The sequence below is a fragment of the Sturnira hondurensis genome, unplaced genomic scaffold (genome assembly GCF_014824575.4).
Source record: "Sturnira hondurensis isolate 20B ecotype Veracruz unplaced genomic scaffold, ASM1482457v3 Scaffold0018484, whole genome shotgun sequence".
NCBI classification, from domain to species: domain Eukaryota; kingdom Metazoa; phylum Chordata; class Mammalia; order Chiroptera; family Phyllostomidae; genus Sturnira; species Sturnira hondurensis.
The window spans coordinates 500,781-523,766 of record NW_028091115.1 but is presented as its reverse complement, the minus strand read 5'-3'; the positions used below and the strand labels follow the sequence as shown (position 1 = coordinate 523,766).

Genomic DNA, 22,986 nt, shown 5'->3' with positions numbered 1-22,986 from the left:
TTGCTTCCTCTTCTCCTTCTGGCACCCCTATAATTCAGATGTTGGAATGTTCAAGGTTGTCCTGGAAGTTCTTAAGCCTCTCCTCATTTTTTTTTTGAATTCTTGTTTCATTATTCTGTTCTGGTTGAATGTTTATTTCTTCCTTCTGCCCCAAATTGTTCATTTAAGTCCCAATTTCCTTCCATTCACTGTTGGTTCCCTATGTATTTTTCATTATTTCACTTTGCATAGCCTTCACTTTTTCCTCCATTTTGCAACCATACTCAACCATTTCTGTGAGCATCCTGATTACCAGTGTTTTCAACTGTGCATCTAATAGGTTGGCTATCTCTTCATCCCTTAGTTCTATTTTTGGAGTTTTGATCTGCCTTTCATTTGGGCCATATTTCATTGTCTCAGTGCACCTGTTACATTGTAAGAGGCAGAACCTTAGGTATTTGCCAGGGTGGGCCAATCCACCTCACTGCATTGTGGAACTGTAAGTGGAGGGGGGGTCAGAGAGGGAACAGTGCCATTTGTTCAGCTCTCAGCTGGCTTTCAGTCACTTCCTCTGCTACCCACAAGCAAACTGGGCCTTTCTGGTGCTAATTCCCAGGTAGGTGGATTTGTATACATTCTAAGACCCTGTGGTCTCCCAACAAACACTCCTGTGAGGCTGGGAGTTTCTCTCACCACTGCAACCCCCACAGGTTTTTCCAGCCAGAAGTTTTTAAACTTCATTTCCCCACACTGGAACCCTGGGTTGCACAGTCTGTCTCACTCTCCAGTTGTTCTTTCTGGTTTATCCAGGTGCAAATGTAGGACTACCCAGAGGTCCATCAGCTCCTGCCTTGCCTGCCTGGTCCTCCAGCTGCCACCTTGGCACACTTCCTCTCCAACCTGGCTGCCTGTTTCCACCCTTCCTACCAATCTGAGTGAATGTTTCTTCTTTAACTCCTTTGTTATTGCACTTTCATACAGTTTCATTTTCTGGAAGCTCTGGTTATTTTTTGTTTTCAAATTTGTTATTGTCCTTTTGGTTGGGTGAGGAGGCAAAATATGTCTACCTATGGCCAGAAGTAGAAATTTCTGCTTCTATTTGCTGACTTGAAGTAGCACTTCCCAATAAAAGAGCTTTGTTTCCCCCTTAAAAGGGGATATATTCAAAATCTACATCATCTGATTTTCTCATTAATATCAACTTTGGGGACATTTAGACTCAAATATATAAAGCCACATGATAGAATTTCTAACACAAATTTACTACTGAATCTTGGTTACAATTACAGGTACACATTTCTTTTTTTTGTACATTTTATTTTTTTATTTAATTCTTGTTCAAGTACAGTTTTCTGTCTTATATTCCCAGCCCTGCCCCCCCAGTGCTCCCCACCTCCCTCCCATTTCCACCCCCACCTTAGTTATTGTCCATGTGTCCTTTACACTTATTCATGTGAGTCCATCCCCTTTTCCCCTATGATTCTCTCACCTCTCCCCTCTGGACCCTGTCAGTCTGTTCTGTATTTGAGTGTCATTGGTCATATTTTGCTTGCTTGTTTGGTTTGTTGTTTAGATTCCTGTTAACGGTGATATCATATGCTATTTGTCTTTCACCGCCTGGCTTTGCTCAGCATAATGCTCTCCAGTTCCATCCATGATGTTGCAAAAGGTAGGAGCTCCTTCTTCCTTTCTGCAGCATAGAATTCCATTGTGTAAACGTACCATAGCTTTTTGATCCAGTCATTGACCAATGGGCATCTGGGTTGCTTCCAACTCTTGGCTATCGTAAATTGTGCTGCTATGAACATTGGTGTGCATAGGTTCTTTTGGATTGGTGTTTCAGGGTTCTTAGGATATACTCCTAATAGTGGAATTGCTGGGTCAAAAGGCAGGTCCAATTTTAGTTTTCTGAGAAAACTCCATACTGTTTTCCATAATGGTTTTACCAGTCTGCAATCCCACCAACTGATATGTCCCCTAGAGCAAGGGACATAAAGGAAAGAATAAACAAATGGGATCTCATCAGAATTAAAAGCTTCTGCATGGCTAAGGAAAACAGTATCAAGATAAAAAGAGAAGCAACAGCTTGGGAAAACATATTTGCCAATGATACCTCAGACAAAGGTTTAATCTCCGAAATATACAAAGAACTCACTCAACTCCACTCAAAGAAGACGAGCAACCCAATTAAAAAATGGGCAAAGGACTTGAACAGACATTTCTCCAAGGAGGACATACAGAGGATCCAGAGACACATGAAAAGATGCTCGATATCGCTAGCTATCAGAGAGATGCAAATTAAAACCACAATGAGATACCACTTTACACCAGTCAGAATGGCTATCATAAACAAAGAAACAAACAACAAGTGTTGGAGAGGTTGTGGGGAAAACAGGTACATATTTCTTTAATAACTGTCTTTGAAGGACAATCCAAGTCAACTTTATCTAGGAGACAAAGTTTGCATAAACTGATTTTTTTAAAGGTCACCAAAAGTTGTATTTAAGATACTAGATTCTAGAAATCCTTATAATAGCAATATTGAAGTGAGACGATATGAGCACAAACATGTTCTCTTTCTCCATATACATTATCTAAACAGCAAAAGAGAGAAAAAATCTAGTAAGTTTGCTGCAATTTGCAGCATAAGTAAAAGTTGACACTAAGGTTCTTTAGGAGAAAATTTCATTTGGAATACAATTAATATGTACTGAACCCACAGATTTATCTATAGTCAATAGGCATTCATATAATCTAATTGAAAGCAGTGTTTTAAAATATTCCAGCAAAAGCGCACACAAAATAGTAAATCATCTCAAAGTAATAATGTTTGTCATGCTATCCATTTATTTCAGTGATGCTACTTTTGTTTTAAACATTTCTGAATGCTTCCCTTGGATTGATTTCCAAGTCTGGATTACATTTCTTTTAAATAGCTTTGGTAGAGGTCAGTTTCAAAATTCTTTTATTATGAATTTGATGTTTAGAAATCAACAAAAATTATCTAGAATCAACAATGTTGGACAAAATGCATGACTAAAGAATGAATTTAGGACTTCCTGTTAAGAAGGAGGTGGAGGTAGGCACACTTTGCCTCTTGTGCAACTACAAAAAGGAATTACAACTAAATCTCAAAACAAATAACACCCAAAACTGTCATAGAATTGAACTGTATGGAAGTTGGACAACCAAGGATTTAAAGAAGCAACATTCATCCACATGGGTAGGAAGGGTGGAGATGTGCAGACGAGGCAGAGAGGCAAGGGCACAGGTGTGGTATGGAGAGGTGGTTGCAGTAGCAAAATGGACATGGGTGGTCCCATGTTCATGTGTTGTAGATAAAAATTGGGAGGCATACCATGGAAGCAAGCAATCTCAGTCCTAGGCTCAACCACACAGCCCAGGGTTCTAGCACATGGAAGATAAATCTCCAAACTTCTAGCTTTAAAAACCAGTGGGGGTTGGGACAGCAGGCAAAACTACTAGATTTTCAGCAAGCTTCACTTAAAGGGCCAGCATGGTCTTAAAATGTATGCAAACCCGCATACTCTGGGATTCAACACCAGGGCAATAGCTGGAATGGTGCCAGTTGCATACAGGGAGTGGGTGAGGTGGTTAGAAATGCAGCAAGTGCTGGGCAAACACTCAGAAGCCAGGCAGCTACAAAGTCCCCTCTCTGAGCTGCCCCCTTCACAGAGCCACAAAGTAGTGAAGTGGGTTACCCCACCCTGGTGATTACCTAAGGCTCTGCCCCACACGATTTATAGGTACCTTTTCTACAATAGGCCATGCTACTAAGACAGGGAGTCAGAACATCTCTACCTAATACACAAAAATAAATACAGGGAGGCTGCCAAATTGAGGAGACAAAGAAATATGGCCTAAATGAAAGAACAGATCAAAACTCTAGAAAAATAACTGAGTGAAACAGAGATAGCCAATCTATCAGATGCAGAGTTCAAAACACTGGTGATCAGGATGCTCAGAGAACTCATCGAGTATGGCAAAAGTATCAGGGAAGAAATGGAGGCTACACTAAGTGAAATATAAAAATCTATGGGGAACCAACAGTGAAGGGAAGGAAGCCAGGGTTCAAATCAATGATTTGGAACATAAAGAAGAAATAAACAGTCAAGCACAACAGAATGAAGAAATTAGTTAAAAAAAACAAACAAAAAACCAAGAGAGAATAAGAAGCCTCTGGGACATCTCCAAAAGTGCCAACATCCGAGTCATAGGAATGACAGAAGGAAAAGAGGAAGAACAAGAAATTGAAAACTTATTTGAAAAAATAATAAAAGAAAACTTTTCTAATTTGGTAAAGGAAATAGACATACACATCCAGGAAGCCCAGAGAGTACCAAACAAGTTGGATCCAAGGAGGGCCTCAGCAAGACACATCATAATTAAAATGTCAAAGGTTAAAGGTAAAGAGATATTCTAGAAAGCAGCAAGAGAAAAGCAGAGAATTACCTACAAAGGAGTTCCCATAAGACTAATAGCTAATTAGTCAGATGAAATTTTGCAGGCTAGAAGGGACTGGCAAGAAGTATTCAAAGTAATGAAAAGCAAGGACCTACAACCAAAATTACTCAATCCAGCAAAGCTATTACTTAGAATGGAAGGGCAGATAAAGTGCTTCCAAGATAAGGTAAAGTTAAAGGAGTACATCATCATCAAGTCCTCATTATATGAAATGTTAAAGGGACTTATTTAAGAAAAAGAAGATTATCAATACTATGAACAGTAAAATAATAACTAACTCACAACTATCAACTACTTAATACAAAAAAAAACAAAACAAAAACAAACTATGCAAAAAACTAAAACAGGAACAGAATCACAGACATGGAGATGACACGAAGGTTACCAGTGGGGAGGGGGAGGGAGCAAATGGGGGAAAAGGTACAGGGGTTAAAAAGCATAAATGGTAGGTACAAAACAGACAGGGAGAGGTTAGGAATAGTATAGGAAATGGAGAAGCCAAAGAACTTATATGTATGACCCATGGACATGGACTAAGGGGTGAACTGCTGGAGGTTATGAGGGTACAGAGAAAAGGGGGGCAAATGGGAAAAAACTGGGACAACTGTAATAGTGTAATCAATAAAATATACTTAAAAATAAAATAAAGTTATCCTCAGTATAAATTAATTTCATTTCATCTTGGCTGGTGTGGCTCAGTGTATTGAGCACCAGCCTGCACACCAAACAGATGCCAGATCAATTCCTGGTCAGGGCGCCTGCCTGGATTGCAGGCCAGGGCCCTGGTTGGAGGTGTGCAAGAGGCAGCTGATAGATGCTTCTCTCACACATGGATGTTTCTCTCCCTCTCTTTCTCCCTCCCTCCACTCCTCTCTAAAAAAGAAAAGAAATTTTACAAAAAACTTCAATTTCTTATTCTATTTAAGATTAAATTCACAAAGACTACTGAAAATCAACTTTTTGAAATTGAAGATATGCCTTATATCCTTCACAAGGTTGGCTTCTACACAATAGGAGAATTTTCTGTATTTTATGCAGGTCTCTCTGCTTTCCTGAAGTGTATAAATGAAGTTCTTATCAAGTGTGTACAGAAATGAGTCAAATACCATTTTACAGTGTTTATTGTACTACTTTTTTGTATATTTATGTATATATATACAAATATATATTTATATATATACAAATATACATTATTATGTGTATATATAATAATATATTTGTATATACATTAAAAGTTGGCTATCGTTTCCATTTCACACGGAAGCAAAAATAAGCAGTAAATTCTACAGCAAAGGTCACAACTTAACAACCACATGAACAACGAGATGGTCTTGGTGGGCAAAAAATGCTAACAGAGACTGAGGGACATGTTGCATCTAAAGGTGCATTGCTCCTCAGCTCTAGCTGCAATGAGGGAAGGAGGGCCTAGTGTGGCCAGATAGTCCTATTATTTCAGAGAAAACCAAGATAAGTATCTTTAGGTGAAATTTGATTTTGATATGTTAGCAATCAACACAATTTAAAAGCACTGTGAAGTGTGAATAAACATATCTGTAGGCCTCATTGGCTTGCCAGTCCATAACCTCTGCTTTATAGTTTATGTTTTCACAGTCATTTCTCCAGTGAGAGGACTCTATACCTCGATTAGGAAAAGTTATTTTCTGACTTTCTCAAAAGGACCCAATTGTTTTTAAAAACAAAAAAGCTGATCTCCCTTAAAATCCTCAACTCAAATTCCTGATTCCCAACAGCAGCAACAATAACAAAATAAATATTTGTTCTTTTGATATCTTCCCCAGTTGTTCATGGGCTTTAGATCTTAAAATTAAATGTTTATCAATATTTCATCTTAAAATACTCTTCTAGAATAAAGAACTAATTTTCTCATCTTATTTTTAAAAATTACTGAGGACCTAGTCTGTACTAAGAAGTAAGCTTTTTACATATGTCATGGCTTCAATACTATAGCAATATCATTGGCAACTTCTGCCAGGTCACTAAACTTCAACTTGACAGTACCTGACATATAGATGCACAGTAGTGATAATTCCCATTGCAGTGCTTTTGCCTTAAGACCTCAGGCCCAAAACAAACAAAAAAACGAAGAAGAAGGTGTGGAAGAGGGAGGAGGAGGAGGTGGAGAGAAGTGGGCGAGAACAAAGAAGAAAAGAAGATAGAAAGGGAAGGGTGAAGAGAAAATAGGGTAGATGTGTGCTTACTGATAGGGAAGGATACCCATGGTATTTTTAGAGGGAAAATGTTGCATAATAATAATGTGTAATATGATCTTGTTCTTGTAAACATAATATAATAAATATAAGCAATATAAAACACATGAGGAAGACCAAAGCTTTCCCACCCCAAAATGTGCCATCTAGGATACTGATTTTAAGCTGGTTATTCAAAAATGAAAGACTCAGAAAGAACTTTTGACCCTCTTCCCCTTACCTGTCTATGGGAATGGAGACAGAAAATCCTGCTTAAAGGAAGGGAGCATCACCTTAACATCATAATATAAACTAAATGTTGCACACAGGGAGAATTCTGGCAAAGCCTGTTTGGTAGACTCTCCTCTGTGTATTGTTTCTGAGTGGCCCAGCAAGAATTTGTTTACCACATATTTGCTCTTTGTCTACCTATAAATTGCTTACTTTTCCTTTGAAGTGCCATGCCTCTGTTTTGTTCCCCTTCTTTGTCCATAAAAGCATGTAAACCTCAACTGCCCAATGTGTCTTCTGGTCTCATAGCTTATGAGGGCCCTGAATGTAAATCTATAACTAAATTTGGACATTTTCTCCTGTTAATCTGTCTCATGTTAATTTCACTATTAACCCAGCTAGAAGAATTTAGAAAGTGGGAGGAAATTATTTTTTAGCCCCCGTGCATGTGTGTGCACACATGCACACACAGACACCCCTCTACATGCAAAGTCTGGAAAGATGTACATCAAATTGTCAACAGTATTTCCCCTGGGAAATGGAGTGGAAGTACAAGAGGAATGGACTTTCCCATTTTACCTTGTACACATCTTGTTGCTTCCGTTTTTGAATATTTACAATAAACATGTTAATTTTGTATTAATTTCTTCTATTGAAAAGAGTTAACTTCTATAACAGCAAACTATTAAAAAGAAGCAATTCACAACTGCTAATATATACTTGCACAAAAAAGGATAAAAACTGAGTAACACAATAACATTCCCCTCCACCATTGGATATCCTCTCTATCTGCCGTCATTATAAATGCTGAGAGGCATCTGAGCCCATAACCACAGATTGTGTGAGTCATGACTGAACCCTGTGAGATTTGAATAGGATTTTCAATAACAAAAGAGCAGTTGGCCAGTTTAATACTAGATGCATGAAGTTATTTTTTAAGAACTGCTTAATTAAAACATAATTGATATGTGGTCACATAAAGTATACATGTACCAAAAGTGTACATTTGGATGAATTTTGACATATGAATACACATCTATGAAACCATCATCACAGTGGAGATAATGAAAATGCTCATCACCCCCAAAAGTTTTCCTCATGCCTCTTTGTAATCCTCCTCCCACTCTCAGCAATCACTGATCTGGCGGCAGAATATTTAAGTCATAGCTGATTTATCTTATAGTAAAAACAGACAGATGTTTCTGGAAATACTCAGTGACATCCAATACCCCACTTTAACATATGCTTTATTCTAAATAAGGATCCTTTCTTAACTCCAAGTTCCAGTGTACTAATCCTTGAATGTAGTTAAAGCCGCATAGAGCCCTACTCTGCTCTTGAAAATAGATTTAAAAAGGTATGCGCTCTTATCCCCACACAATCCCTGTTTTTAACCTCATTTAAACAAAATAAACATATTTTTAAATATACTTTTTAAATTAGCTATATTATTTAGTAGATACATATACCAAAAGAGGTGGAATCAGTGACATCAAGTTATTATGCTATGACTTAAAACTAATTCCTTAAAACAACCTAATTAACCCTCTAAATTCTCTTTTAATACACCTGTGCTTCAGTTGAGAGCAATGGAAGGATTCATTAAACATTTCCTCATCATTTTCACCAATCATTGTCATATGCATTGACTATTCAACAAAGGTTTAAGAGCCTAGTATAAACCAAGCCCTGATGGCAAAGAATGCCAAAAGCCAAAGTTTAGCCTCCATATATTACCAAAAACTTATATTTTATTATTATTTTTTAAAGATTTTATTTATTTATCTTTAGAGGGGAAGGGAAGGAGAGAGGGAGAGAAATATCAATGTATGGTTGCCTCTCATGAGTCCCCTGCTGGGAACTGGCCTGCAACCCAGGCATGTGCCCAGACTGGGAATTGAACTGCGATCCTTTGGTTCACAGCCCATGCTCAATCCACTGAGCTACACCAGCCAGGGCAAAATTTTATTATTTAAAAAAATATTTTATTTATTTATTTTTAGATAGATGGGAAGGGAGGGAGAAAGACAGGGAGAGAAACATCAATGTGTGGTTGCCTCTTGCATGCCCCCTACTTGGGGACCTGACCTGCAACCCAGGCATGTGCCCTGACTGGTTTGTGACCCTTTTGTTTGCAGGCTGGCACTTAATCCACTGAACCTCACCAGCTGGGGCCAGAAACTTAGATTTTTAATTAAAAATGTTTAACTATTCCTCTGTTCTATTGTGTTCTATGACCTCCCCAATTCCCCACCGCCATTATATACACATCTTTCTTCTCCCCTGATTAAAACAACACTATTGAAATCGCTTATTCTTTCATACCTTTGCAGAGGCAAATGAAAGTTTCTCCAACCTTAAAACATTATAGCTATTCAATGTTTACAGTGCACATTCCAGCAGTATCTTGTGTACACAGCTTTATGAAAGCATTTCACTCAACATGCTCCCCATGCCAGAACTTTTCTAACAGATTTCCAGAGAATATGTCTGCTTCCTGTAGTCACCTCTCTACCTCATCTTCTTTGCCTCTATAACTTGTAGCATAGCTGACTTCAATAACAGTATAATAAGAGAGGAGAGAAAAGAAAACAGTCTTGAGATGTTCTCATAAGCCTAAAATGGTTGTTTTAAGTTGCCATAAAAACTAAACACATTCTGTAGAGTCTGCATCCAAGGTTACTCCAATATCTTCTTTCATTTCAGGAGATATTACAGAGATTCCTGATATATCTGGGGTTTTTTTATATTTTATTTATTTATTTATCTTCAGAGGGGAAGGAGAGAGGGAGAGAAACATCAATGTACGGTTGCCTTTTGTGCGTCCCCTGCTGGTAGTTAGCCTGCAAGGAACTGGCCTGCAACCCAGGCATGTGCCCTGACTGGGAATCGAACCGCGATCATCTGGTTTGCAGGCCCGCGCTCAATCCACTGAGCTACACCAGCCAGGGCTTATCTGAGTTTTTTACTATCAGAAATATAACTTTAAAACTTTAAAAGTATTTGAGTTATAAGTAAAATACCCACCATTCATTTTTCTCTCCCTTTTTCTCACTTTTATAAAAAATATGTATTGTCAAATACCATGTGATCTCACCTATAAGTGGAACCTAATCAACAAAACAAACAAGGAAGCAAAATAGAACCAGAGACATGGAAATAAAGAACAAACTGACAGTAACCAGGGGAGGGGGTGGAGAAAATAGGGGAAAGAAGAGAAAGAGTCATCAAGGAATGTGTATAGAAGACACATGGAGAAAGCCAAAGGAGGGTAAAAATTGAGGGTAGGAGGTGGGTACACCTGTGGTGGGGTGAGAATGGAGACAAGTGTACTTGAACAATATTTAAAAAGAGAGAAAAAATATGTGTTGTCAGGGTGCTAGAAAGGACATTTGAATAAGGCCCTTTTTAAAAACCAGTGAAAAATATAGGACAACCTGCACAACTTAACATCATCTTTCAAAGTAGTTCTTTGCTTTTTTTCTCCAGGCCTTTGAACCTTAAAATTAGTCATCATGTATGTATTTAAGATGTATAAAAGTATATCAACTTATTTTTATAGTTAGTGGGGCAGCCAAGGTGTATTTGGGTCAAATCAACCTAGCCAATTGTCAAATTCTTTGCTAATGCAGAATCCTAAGAAGTCTTGACCAAACAGAACTATTCTCTGGCACTTCAGTTAACAAGTCTTGCATAAATATTCATGTGTCCTGACACACCATTAACCTGAAAAAACAATTTTAAAACTGAGGCTGACCATATACTTTGTTCTTGAAAAAATTTGAAATCACATTATTAAAATGAGTGGCCCTCTCAGTATTGTGATACTATGATATAGCCAAGGTAGGACCCACAATATGACTAAATTCCCTAATTAAGGTGGTCCTAAAGGGCTTATTGGGACACTGTGGATTTTGGAAACAGAAAGCAAAGGACTTTTGGAGATCTGCAGCCATTTAGCAACGATGAATTTGTGACCATGAAATATGAATGTCTTACTGAGAGCAAACCTCTTCTACCACTGTTCAAAGAAAACCTGCTCTAAAGTAGAATTTAGAACGGGAAATTTTTATCTTGATATGCAGAAAACCAGAATCGTGTTAATTCATCTCTGAGCAACTTATTTTGTTTTTACTTCCCTATTTTAAAAGATAATACTAATGTTTCCTTTACTGATAATGTTTGTGAACGCTGTTTCCAGGGCTAATAAAAATAGCCCTGGCTGGTGTGTCTCAGTGGATTGAGTGCTGGACTGCAAACCAAAGGGTCTCCAGTTCAATGCCCCGTCCGGACACATGCCTGGGTTGCGGGCCAGGTCCCCAGTAGGGGGCAGGCAAGAGGCAACCACACATTGACCTTTCTCTCCCTCTCTCTCTAGACCCTTCCCCTCTTTCTAAAAAATATTTTTAAATCTTTAAAAATGCTTAAAAATAAATTAACCTAAAGAAAGGTGTTAGGCCTTTATATACAAATGCACTTACATAAGTCTGCTGGTGAGTATGGGAGTCACTGCATGATGGCAAGGGAGGGAGCAATTTTTAAAATATACACAGGGCGATTGCAGACCTGGCTGACTAATCTTTTGGTCTTTGACCCTTTTGTTAGCACCAGGACTTTTATTGTAGAATATGTCTCTTCAGACACTTCCAACCAGGAATATCAATTTATAACTGGATTAGTTGACTACAATATTACCAAAGTAGACTCATTGTTTTCTCTTCTTCACATTAAAAACACAAAAACTATAAGGGATTTAAAGGAATGTGGCTGACTATATTCCATGCTTTTGCTTCACTCACTCAAAAGTCAGAATGTAATTCGTGGGAAATGTATATCATGAAGTCATCAGCGTTACTTCTCTGTTTTATTTTCCCAATTTGAAAATTACCAGCAAATCAAAACTTCTCTGTTTTATTTTCCCAATCTGAAAATTACCAGCAAACTTCCTGCCCACAAGTCGCCACCTATAGGGAAAAGGCAGCATTTACATGGGGCCATGCTTAGCACTATTAAGACGTTTCTGAGAGAGTATTTCCCAACCTTTTTAAAATCCCAAGGTAAACTTATTTGAATACAAGTCCTGCAGAATAGGATATTACCCAATACCTTATGGTGAAAATGTGGTCAAGGGAGGAAAGACTGGAGAAGTCACAATTCATGTTAACTCTTCATGGTGGAGTGCTGTCATGGCATCTTGGCAAGAGAACACTACTAGAGAAATGAGTAACAAAGTCAAAAGTGAATGAAATGCAATAATAAGAAAAAATAAAGACAATGTAGAATGAAGAGCTAGGATATGTAGGTGTGTGTGTGTTTTCTTTTTATTGATTCTAGAGAGGGGGGAGGAGAGAGGAGAGGGAGACAAACATCAACGTGAGAAACGTTGATTGGTTGCTTCTTGTACATGCTCCTATGGGGGACTGAACCCACAACCCAGGCATGTGCTCTGACCTGGAATCGAACTGGTGACCCTTTGGTTTGCAGGACAATGTCCAACCAAGCTATACTGTCCAGGGTTGTGTATATGATTTTTTAAAAGATTTTACTTATTTATATCTAGAGAGGGGAAGGGAGGGAGAGAGAGGGAGAGAAACATCAATGTGTGGTTGTCTCTTGCTTGCCCCCTACTCTCCATGTGCCCTGACTGAGAATTGAACTGGCTACTCCTTGGTTTGCAGGCTGGTTCTCAATTTACTGAGCCACACCAGCTAGGGCTGCCTATGATTGTTGATGGACAGTATTTTGTAATTTTGTGTCACTGTTGGAAACAATAATCTTTTCATTTGTCAAACATCTTTTTCAATACTTTCCATATGCAAGTAAGTACTGAGGAAGGTCTGGGAATATTGGGAGTTAAAGGATGGTATATTCTCTTAAGATAAAGCGATACCAATACAATGTAATTATTCTGTGTAGAGGAATGCCTGTGATGAAGTTGGGACAAAACAGAGGTCTATCTAGACCGGTCAAGGAAGCTTTTCTTACCAAGTTCTTGAGCTGAGGTTTGGAACATGATTTTGTTGGACTAGTGGTGAACGAATCAGTGTGTTTAAGGGCATAGGGAACATTGTGTTTCTAGATTCAGAATTGTAAGACATAGCCTTTCAAGGCCAGAATTGGAGAAGATTAACCTGAAAAAGAGGATAAATTACCTGTGAAAATGTACTGGTTCCTATTTATTCAAGGTGTACTGTGTATGTAGCCGTTACTTGTAAGGTTATAGAAATAGTCTGTCTAGAGGTTGGTGTGTTCCATATAGTTCACTATAGACATCTAGAGCAATTATTTTCTTCCCTGATCTGAGCCAAAGGAGAGTTCTCAATCTGTGCACCTCTAGCCCCAGGGACAGCTCTAGTACTGAAATAGAACTGAGGCACTGGTGGAGAATAACTTTGAAGATGAACAGGATAACGTCACTGAATTGGAATGTGAACTCTCATGGATATATAGTTGCATATCTCAGGACCACATATTGGCAGTGTATCCTCAGTGTAGCAAGATGTAAATAATTTCCATGTGTGTTGGCTTACAGATACTTTGAGGGTGGACTTGGGGAAAATCCAGGTATTTCTTAAAATGTTGCTTCATTGGAGTTTAGAAGTATTGTATTGAAGAAGGACCTGTGAACCTTGTGCCATTTGTATCTCCAGAAGCACTCAAAGCACATTTTATTAACTTTCTCTTTGTTTTCTTCTCTGGTTTGGGTTTCTATCCTTGCCATTGTTGCCACTTTCACCTTTTCTCTCTGCACAGAACAGCTTTGTCGTTTGCTGTGCTAGAGGTGGAGCAGTGGCCCTCGGGACTAAAAAGCTGCAATTCCCTTTTGCTTTGCTTCATTTTGTTTTATATTCAGAGATAGTTTAAAATTTCTGTAAGTTCCTAGGTTACATTTATTTATTTATTTTTGTCCTGTACTGAAGGAGAATCAAGTTCATTCATCCTAGGAGGGGATTTTTTCAAAGATTTTATTTATTTATTTTTAGAGAGGGGAAGGGAGGGAGAAAGAGAGAGAGAGAAACATCAATGTGTGGTTGTTTAAACATCAATGTGTGGGCACACAAGAGACAAACACACATTGATGTTTCTCTCTTGTGTGCCCCCTCTGGGAACTGGCCTGCAACCCAGGCATGTGTCCTGACTGGGAATCGAACCGCGATACTCTGGTTCGCAGCCTTTGCTCAATCCACTGAGCTATGCCAGCCAGGGCCGGGATTTTTATACATATAGATAGATATTGGCAGTTTATCCAAAAGACGATACAGAAAGGATCTTATTTGACAGGCTTGATGGTATGAGCCTTCTTAACTGACTAAAATACTTTACAGAATGGAGTATATCTCTATCTATGTCTTAAAATTTGTTCACATAAAGCAGATGTTCTGTATACTTTGTATTTGTAAACAATAACCAGGTGTGCATGGGAAGGAGACTGCTTTCTACAAAAGGGTTGTTTCCTGGTTCCAAAGCTGTGTTGCTGGAGATGGTGAATAAATATTGTATTGCTTTGCTGTGTTTAAAAAACAGTGGATGAAGTAGTTTTAAAAATAAGACAACTGTATATTTATAATTTTCTGTATGAACAGCATTGAGATTTACACACTGTAGTTATAGATCATGATTTGGTTTTGTACCTGTTTGATAAATTCAGATATTGATATCGTGAATATATTTCTCATTTTTCATGACTATAACAAACTTATGTAGAAACTCTTTATAGAGAGAATGCTACAGAAACTCTATAGAGTTACTGTATACTTGGTTAGATATTCCATCTTCACAGGGATTTGCATTTTTCAATTACTTTTTAAAGGTTTATTTTATTCTCATTCCAGAGAAAGAAGAAGGGGAAGAGAGAGAAACATCCATGCATGTGCCCTAAAGGGGGATTGAGCCCACAACCTGGGCATGTGGCCTGACTGGGAATTGAACCACTGACCCTTTCAGATACTATGGGAAGATGTTCCAACTAACATGCTGGCCAGGGCTCCAATTCTTTATTTTGAAAGAGCACTACTTTTTCCAAAAAAGTACCACTACTACTCTATACTAGTAAAAGAAAGGATACCACTATGAAAATCTTTGTCCAAATTAAAAAACAAAACAAAACAATTTCTAGCCCTGGTTGGGTGGCTTAGTTACTTGGAGAATTACCTTGTACACCAAAAGGTTACAAGGTTCGGATTCAATCCCCAGTCAGGACACATACAGGAAAAAATGGATCGATATTTCTGCCTCTCTCTGTTTCTCTCTCCTCCTCCTCTCTCTCTAAAATCAATAAATATATCCCTGGGTGAGGATCAAAAAAGCGATTTTCATGTCAACATATATTACCATGTCAAAGGGTAGAAATAAGTATACGTGGCTTATTACATATTATCAAATTGTTCTCCTGAAGGATTCAGTTAACTTGCCATGGTATCAGCAGTATTAACATGCTTGGTTCCCATGCAGCCCGTGCAGCCCTGCTGACATTGGATCACTATCATTTCTATTTCTGCTACTTTTATTAGTATATAATTGCAACTTAAAGTGGCTTTAATTTGCATTTAATTTTTATATAGGGTGAAGCTCCAGCCAACCATGACATTGATATCCAACTGCTTCTTCAACATCTCCAAGCTGAATGTTTCATTCACATCTCAACCTAACAAGTGCAACAGAACTCTTGGAAGCCACCCAGTGATTCCTGTCTCCCCAACAGACCCACCTTCCACCCACGTGCTCAAGCTCAAAGCCAGGAGTTTTGCTCCCTTTCCCAAGATTCAATCCTTCAGCAAGTGCATTTGACTCCACCTTTACCACACATTCCAAATCCACCTCCATCTTCACTGCTACTCTCCAGCTGTAAGCCACCATCATCTCTAACCTGGATTACTGCAACAGCCTCTCACACTACTCTTTCTTCTTCCATCCTTGCCCCCAGAGAATCTATGCTACATAACAGGTAAAATGCTTTTTTTGAAAACCTTAATTCAGATTGTGTCACTCCTCTGTTCAAAATCCTCCAGTGGCTTCCCACCATGCTTTGAACAAAATCCAAACTGCTTATCCTCAAAATTTAGTCCCCTACCCACCTCTTTCAACTCATTTTGCTCCCTACTGCCCTGTTCTGTCCATACCAGTCATACTGGCCTTTTTACTGTTCTTTAAAAGCATCGCTCCTCAGGGCCTTTGCACTTGTGGTTCCTTCCAGCTGAAATGCTCTCTCCCTCCAAGATTTTCTCGTGGCTGCTTTCTTCTCATGTTTCACACATGGCCCAGAGAAGTCTTCCCTGAACACTCTTAAACAGCACTGCTGCCACCCTTGCCATATTGTATGTTGCAGCATATCAGCCCATTTCACTTTACTATAACAATGAAATGATGAAATTAACATGGGTACTTGTTAATGTCTTTTATCTCCTCCCTCTCTACCCCCAATCTGCAAATTCCATCAGGGCAGGGACTGCATCGGCCTGGTTTATCATTTTATCTTCAGAGTCTAGAAGAGTGCCTGGCACATAGTTGTGAAAATAGTAATAATAGAACATAAAGATGAATTGTGCAATGCTAATGCAGGCTTCTTTGTTCTTTCAGGCTCCGAGAGCTATCAACATTAATCAGTGAACTTGGAGATCAATCAGGTGTGTGTACCAAGCATCTACTCAGTGTAAGACTTCGGGGGATACAATGGTGAGTCACTCCCAAAGAACCAAGACTAGAAAGAGAAACAAGTTAACACAATTAATTGGAATCTGAGGAAATAAATGGTGAATTCCCCCAGAAGCACAGGATACTGTGAGCCACAGAAAATTGATAATGATTTTAACACTCCACATGAAAAGAGTGCTGGAATTTTGGGGAATATATTTCAGTAGTTTTCAATGTGCTAGTAGTACTCCTTCAAGAGTCTGGGGACATGCATCAAGAGAGCTGATTGTAGTTGTCACAATAACTGGTGTGTGTGTGTGGGGGGGGTATTGTTGCCATTTGGTGGGCAGATGGCCAGAGATGCTAAATGACCTACAGCACTGGTCACATCTGCATGATGAAGAATTCCACCCCAAAGACCAATACAGAAATGCCTTTTCTCTGTCCATCTAGAACATATGGAGAAATTTCAGGGACTTCCAGATTAACCTTTTTTAACAGGGTACTTTTTAGGTAGTCATTTCTGAGTTGTTTTCTTTCCCCAAACTATTATCATTTTGACCCACATGCTATACACACCAAGTATTCAGCAGAAAGAAAAACTGAGTCCAAATGAAGGATAAAGGAGAACAGCAAGGCTTGCCAGAATATTTCTTTGGAGCCCAAGCACAGCAGACTTAAAAATCCCAGCCCAGAGGACAGGTACCACTTATGGATAATGCTTAGTTTTGGGCCATCAGCCCTTCCCCAGTGATGTCCACAGCATCCTGTGTCAAGACTATTCACATTTCACAGAGTCAGTTCTACTGCATTTCCAACAATTCCCTAATTACAAAGTAAGACAAGAAGCTAATCCTGAATTAGAATCCTTGCAAGTGGGTCTTGTTTCCCTAGAGTAGGGGTCTAGAGCCTACAGGGTCAGGTAGGTTTCAAGACTGTGGGGCCATGACCTTAGCTCAGACCCCAACTAAACAGGTCAATAGTACACAGCTCTACTTTCCTCAGGTGAAATACAGACCAGGCCTTCTGGCATTTCAAGAGAAGGTGGAAATCCTGATTTTTTTTTTTAAAGAATCTTTTGGTTTTTCAATGTTTACCCCTAATTGAATGGCTTTTTAAAACACTGTGCAGGCTGAAGCACACTCATCCAAGGCTGAACTTGATTCAGGGCCTCTCCCATTTCTTCTACAAAACCTTCTCTGCAACAGTAATTAGTAAAATGCTTTCGAGTTCAAGAGCTGGTGTCGGGCAGCCCTAGGTTCAAGTCCCACCTCTGCCATTGACTAGCTAGGTGATTTATCTAACTTCCTTGAGCTTCAGAAGATGATAATAAGGCCTACACTATAGAATTTTTTAGGGATTAAGGGAAGTAATGTGAGCGAAGTACTTAATCTCCAATAAGTGCTCAATTAATGTGAGCTTTGTTATTACTATGGTTGACCTTCCTCTCCTCCTGTAAGTGAGTCAGCCCTTTTACTGTCTTTTCTGAGCAAAGCACAGCTGGATTCCATGTGGTTCATGTTTGCTCAGACTGGGCCCCAGGCATTAGTCTACATCAGCCCCCAGCTTGGCTTTAAAGCTTCTTAAATTTCCAGGAGCACACTGGATATAACATAGTACTCATATAGACCCAAGTGGACACTAAATCAGAGTTGTACACATACCACCACCCTGCCTCTGAAACAACTCAGCCAAAGTCCCTCTTCCTAGCAAAGGCAGGAATGCATGCTGGGAAGATAAACATGTGGCAAGTGTCTGTGAACTGCTTCAACATTTGAAGGAAATCTCTCTCTCTCTCTCTCTCTCTCTCTCTCTCTCTCTCTCTTTCTCCCTCCCTCCCTCCTTCCCACACACCACCATCACCACCACCATTATCTCCACATTTCCAAACCTCTGTACCTCGCCTTTCTTTCTGATGCTGGAAATGACACGTGAAACCAGTAAAAGGCCACTCTCTTCACACAAGTGTATGATAGGGAACCCAGATAAATGGGAAAACTGCAGGTGTAATCTTTGGCTTGGACTATATGGAAAGTGCACGACCCACCAGAGCTAAGATGGTCTCTGTTGGCCCAGTCTCCCAAATGTTAACTCCACCTCAAGTCAGCCCCACCCATCCTCTGATAGGCACAGCTGGGATCCCTTGGGCACCAGTGCCAGCAGGCCTATTTCCCTTGTCACATCTTCTCTGTGCTTAACAAAAATCAGAGTAAAAATACCTTCATGTAAGTTACTTCCTGCTTCAAGTTACCCCATGTTTTGAGTGATTCCCTCCCTCCCAAACAAAGCACAGAAAAAAGTGTGATTACTGGAATGCCTTATTCTTTTAAAAGCAAAGAAAAAAAAGAATTGGAAAGGGCCAACTATGTTGTCCTATAGAGTGGTTCTCTCTACTTGTTGTGCTATATAAATTTATAGTGTCAACAGCATGAAGTTACAAGGTTATATTAGAGGTAGGCAGGAAAACTACAAAATGGGGATGATAGTTGAGACCTCATTCCTAATCTAAAAAAGAAAGAGAAAATGAAAAGGCCCAAAGGGTAACCAGTCTCTCATGCTAGAACCTGGTTTTCCAATACAAGCCACTCCTTGGAATTAGCAGCATTGCAAAGTTCTCCCATAGTTGTGGGCTTTAAATAAAATTGCAAAACACAGTAGCCCAAACGTAGTAAAGAAGATGTGTATCCCAAGTACTCCACGATTCCTCCACATGCAGCGATGGCAGTTTTCCTACAGTGTGGGCCTGTCCTACTTGCTTCTTCCCCTAGCTCCACTGCCCACCCACAACCTAAGTCAGAACCCCAGGTCTGGGTGAAACGTGCTCCCTTAGTCAGATGGGAAAAGGTCTGATTGCACACCTGTACCAGAAACCTCAAGCTGAGACTCGACATGTCCCTGTAGTCAAGGTCCCCCGTAGCAGAGTGAATACCCCCCACCCCCATCTCTGGCTTGTGGATCAAACAGGAGAGGGCACCTTCAGTTTCCGCTAAGGGCATACCACTGCCAGTGTACCCCAGGTGGGTGCCCTGAGCGACCTCTGCTGGAGCAGCAGCCTAAGCACCCCCTAGTACAGCTCCAGGGCCAGAGGAGGTTAGGCAAGGTCCTAGGGTAAAGGAAGAGGACCAGGGAAAGAGCCTGGCCACATCTCTGGAAAACCTGACTCTGCAGGGGCAGGCAGGGTGGTCCGGGTCTCCTGCGCATCTCCTTCCTAATCCCCATCGAAGGTCCAGGATAGCCCTGTCTGCAAGGCCCCACAGCTCCCATAGGCCAGGGTGGCCAGCTGGAGCAGGATGTGGCCGCTTTCTCTGCAAGCAGAGCTGAGGGCATTTACCGGGAGCCTCAGAAGCCACTGCGTCTCCACTCAGGTTACCACTGGGGTAGCACGTCTGCCGCCGCCGCCTCTGCCAACCTCTTTCCAGCCGCTGCAGTTGCACCGGCAATGCTCCCCGTTGTTCGGTGAGACTATGGTCCGGGAGGTGAGCTGTTGAATGACACAAGCGTTCCCGTTGCATCCAAGTCAGCAACGCAAGTGCGCACCCTGACGCCAACGCCCTGTGCGCCCCTCACCCAGCTGAGGCCCCGCACAGGCGGCACCCCCTCGCTGCCAACCTTCAACTTGCTCTAAGAACCAATGGCAACAATGGACTAGTCCCGCCCCTTCTATTTCCCACGGGGCCAATCGCCTTCTCCTGAGACACCATTCAAGTAGCCCCACCTCCATCGTGCAGCAAAGCCAGAGCCAAAGCTTATCCTGCTGCGTTGTTGCTCCCAGTGATGGCCAGGGTTTGTCTGACCTCCCCCCATCTCTACCCCTCGCGGAAAGTAACAGTCATTCAGAGGCTGCAACATACCTAGCCTGCAGATCTCCACACGACCTATTACCTTTGAATAAACGAGTATAAAAAGGCAAAGCCCTGGTGTAGCTCAGTGGATTGAGCTTGGGCCTATGAACCAAAGGGTCTCCTGTTCGATTCCCAGTCAGGGCCACATGCCTGGGTTGTGGGCCAGGTCTCTAGCAGGGGGCGCATGAGAGGCAACCACATATTGATGTTTCTCTCCCTCTCTCCTTCCCTCCCCCTCTCTAAAAGTAAATAAATAAAAAAAAATTTTTTTAAAGAAAGCTAACAGAGAACTGTTGTTCACCTCATCCCTGAGGCAGGATGGTTGAAAAATGTGTTGCTCCAAAGAGCTGGATTCAAGTTTCTTCTTTGAGTTTACAGCCAGAAAATGGAAGGTGGAAATTTAGTCTATCCTACCCCCTCCCCATGCTCCCAACCCCAGGGCAAAAGCCCCTCTGTACAAAGCACACCAGGACTGGCACGTCCCTTGTCTAGACACTAGACTTTCCTACTTGAGCTCCCTAAGATGACATTTGCTTTCTTCACTGCCATATCATGTGGCCAACACAGATTTACTGTCAACTCACCTCTGGGCTATTTCTCACCACTGCTGCTATCACAGGGCTGTTTTTTACTTGGTTAGTGGCAAACGTCATCAGGTCTTGTTTGTATGAGGGGTGCTAATTTTGTTCTCTTCTGTCAAGGTGGTAGCTTTTGCCTTCTAGCACCTTTTTGCCCTTCATTCTGTCCTAAATATCTTTCCATCTCTGCTTGCTACCACTGCCTTGCTCAGGTCCTCATCTTGTTTGCACCCTCCTGGCTAGCTTCCCAAAGCTCCTCTCCTCATCCATGTTACATCAGAAGTCAGAATCATCTCTAAAACACAAATATAATCATGTCATCATGCTCCAGCTAAAGAGCCGACCACAGCTTCAAAGCCTTTTCTACTCCCTTTCTGTCACCCCTTCCTCCTTTGCTTTCAGAATAAGATCCCAAACCCACGGCATGGAATATAAAACCCTTCGTGATCTGGTTTCACCGGCTCAGCCTCATTTCTAGCTGTTACACATCCACCACAGAGCACTCTATACTTCAGGTCAACTAAAGTTCCTGTTGTTTTTCAAATGAGCCATGGTCTCTCACACTCCTAAGCCTTTGATACAAAGTCTGAAGTAAGCTTCTCCTTATCCTCCTAGTCCTGACCTACAACAGTCATGTATTTTATTTAGTCATTGAACACATCTAACTTTTTTAAATATAATTTTCATTTAATTCTTGTTCAAGTACAGGTTTCTGTCTTATATTCCCAACCCTGCCCGCCCCCCACCCCATGCTCCCCGCCTCCCTCCCCTTTCCACCCCCCACCCTTAGTTATTGCCCATGTGTCCTTTATACTTTGAACACATCTAACTTAACACCCACTATACATCAAGTACTGGAGGTATAAAAATGTGACTTTTAAATTTTTGATTTGGTCCTTCCATCCTAGTAGGGTGTAATAATTCTACTTCCATTCTCATTGCCACAGAGATATCAGGTAGCCAATTGGAATGATCAGTTTGGACATCAGATTCATCCAAATAAAGAGTTGGGGGAAACTGACACTGGGATTTTCTTCCTTGTCAAGTGAAGGGAAGCAGAGTTTGCCACCCCCAAATATGCCTTTTTGGCATAATGATTATTTTAAGCTGGTTATTTTAAGAAACAAAAGACTCAAGAAGAGACTTTTACCTCACACTTATCTGCCTAAAGAAATTCAGATTAAAAAACCTATTTAAAGGAAGGGAAGTACCATGTAAGCATAATTAAAACTAAGTGTGGCAGACACATGAGGGAATCTACAAACAAGGTTTGTCCCACTGTTTCTGGGTTCTGGGCAAGAATGTTTATTAAATGATTGCTCCTTCTCATCTACCTATGAATTGCCTGCTTTCCCTTTGAAGTCCCAAACCCCTACCTCTTCTTTAGTCCAGAATGGCATGTAAGCCTCAAGTGCCTGTTTTATCCTGGGGTCCCTTATTCTTAGGGAAGCCAAATATGAACATACATATGTAGTGAATTTGATTATTCTCTTATTCTAATCTGTCTCAAATTAATTTAATTATTAGACCAGCCAAACAAACTTAGAAAGGTAGAAGGAAAATTAATTTTTTTCTCTTCTGTACAAGTATCATTAAATAATATTCAGACTCATTTCATCAAGTCTGGCAGTTTGAAGGCTAAAAGTTATGACTCTTTTCCTTCACATTTACTTTAAGTTATTAAAACCCAACTTGTCAAAAGGTTCTGCATGTGTGAGAGTATGTCCTTATTTTGTGAGTGTGTTGGGTTCTCTTTCCTTTTTACTTTTCTTTTTAAGATCATGATAAATCAAACCAACACATTGTACACCTCAAACTTACATAGTGTTATAAACAATAAGACCAGGATAGAAATTTGTAGCATATTATGGCATTAATAGTTCTAGGATCTGAAGAGAAAACACATGAACAGAACTGTATGTTATCATGCAACTGGAATGACACAATGACAGGACTTCATTGTTAAACGGGACTTTAAGGTTTATTTAATGAAACCCTACTCCAAATGCTTAGAACTACTGTATGGGAAGTTTT

At 40.3% G+C, this 22,986-nt stretch overlaps 1 protein-coding gene across 1 annotated transcript in view; it reads right to left on the bottom strand.

Moving 5' to 3' along the window:
• The window catches only part of LOC119003026 (A-kinase anchor protein 17B), a 30,223-nt gene extending 10,158 nt beyond the window's left edge, over positions 1-20,065 (bottom strand). The window contains 1 exon segment of the mRNA XM_037069142.1: positions 19,864-20,065. Within this exon segment, the coding sequence (XP_036925037.1) occupies positions 19,864-20,044 (181 nt within the window). The 5' untranslated portion in view covers positions 20,045-20,065.
• Positions 20,066-22,986: the final 2,921 nt, after the last annotated feature.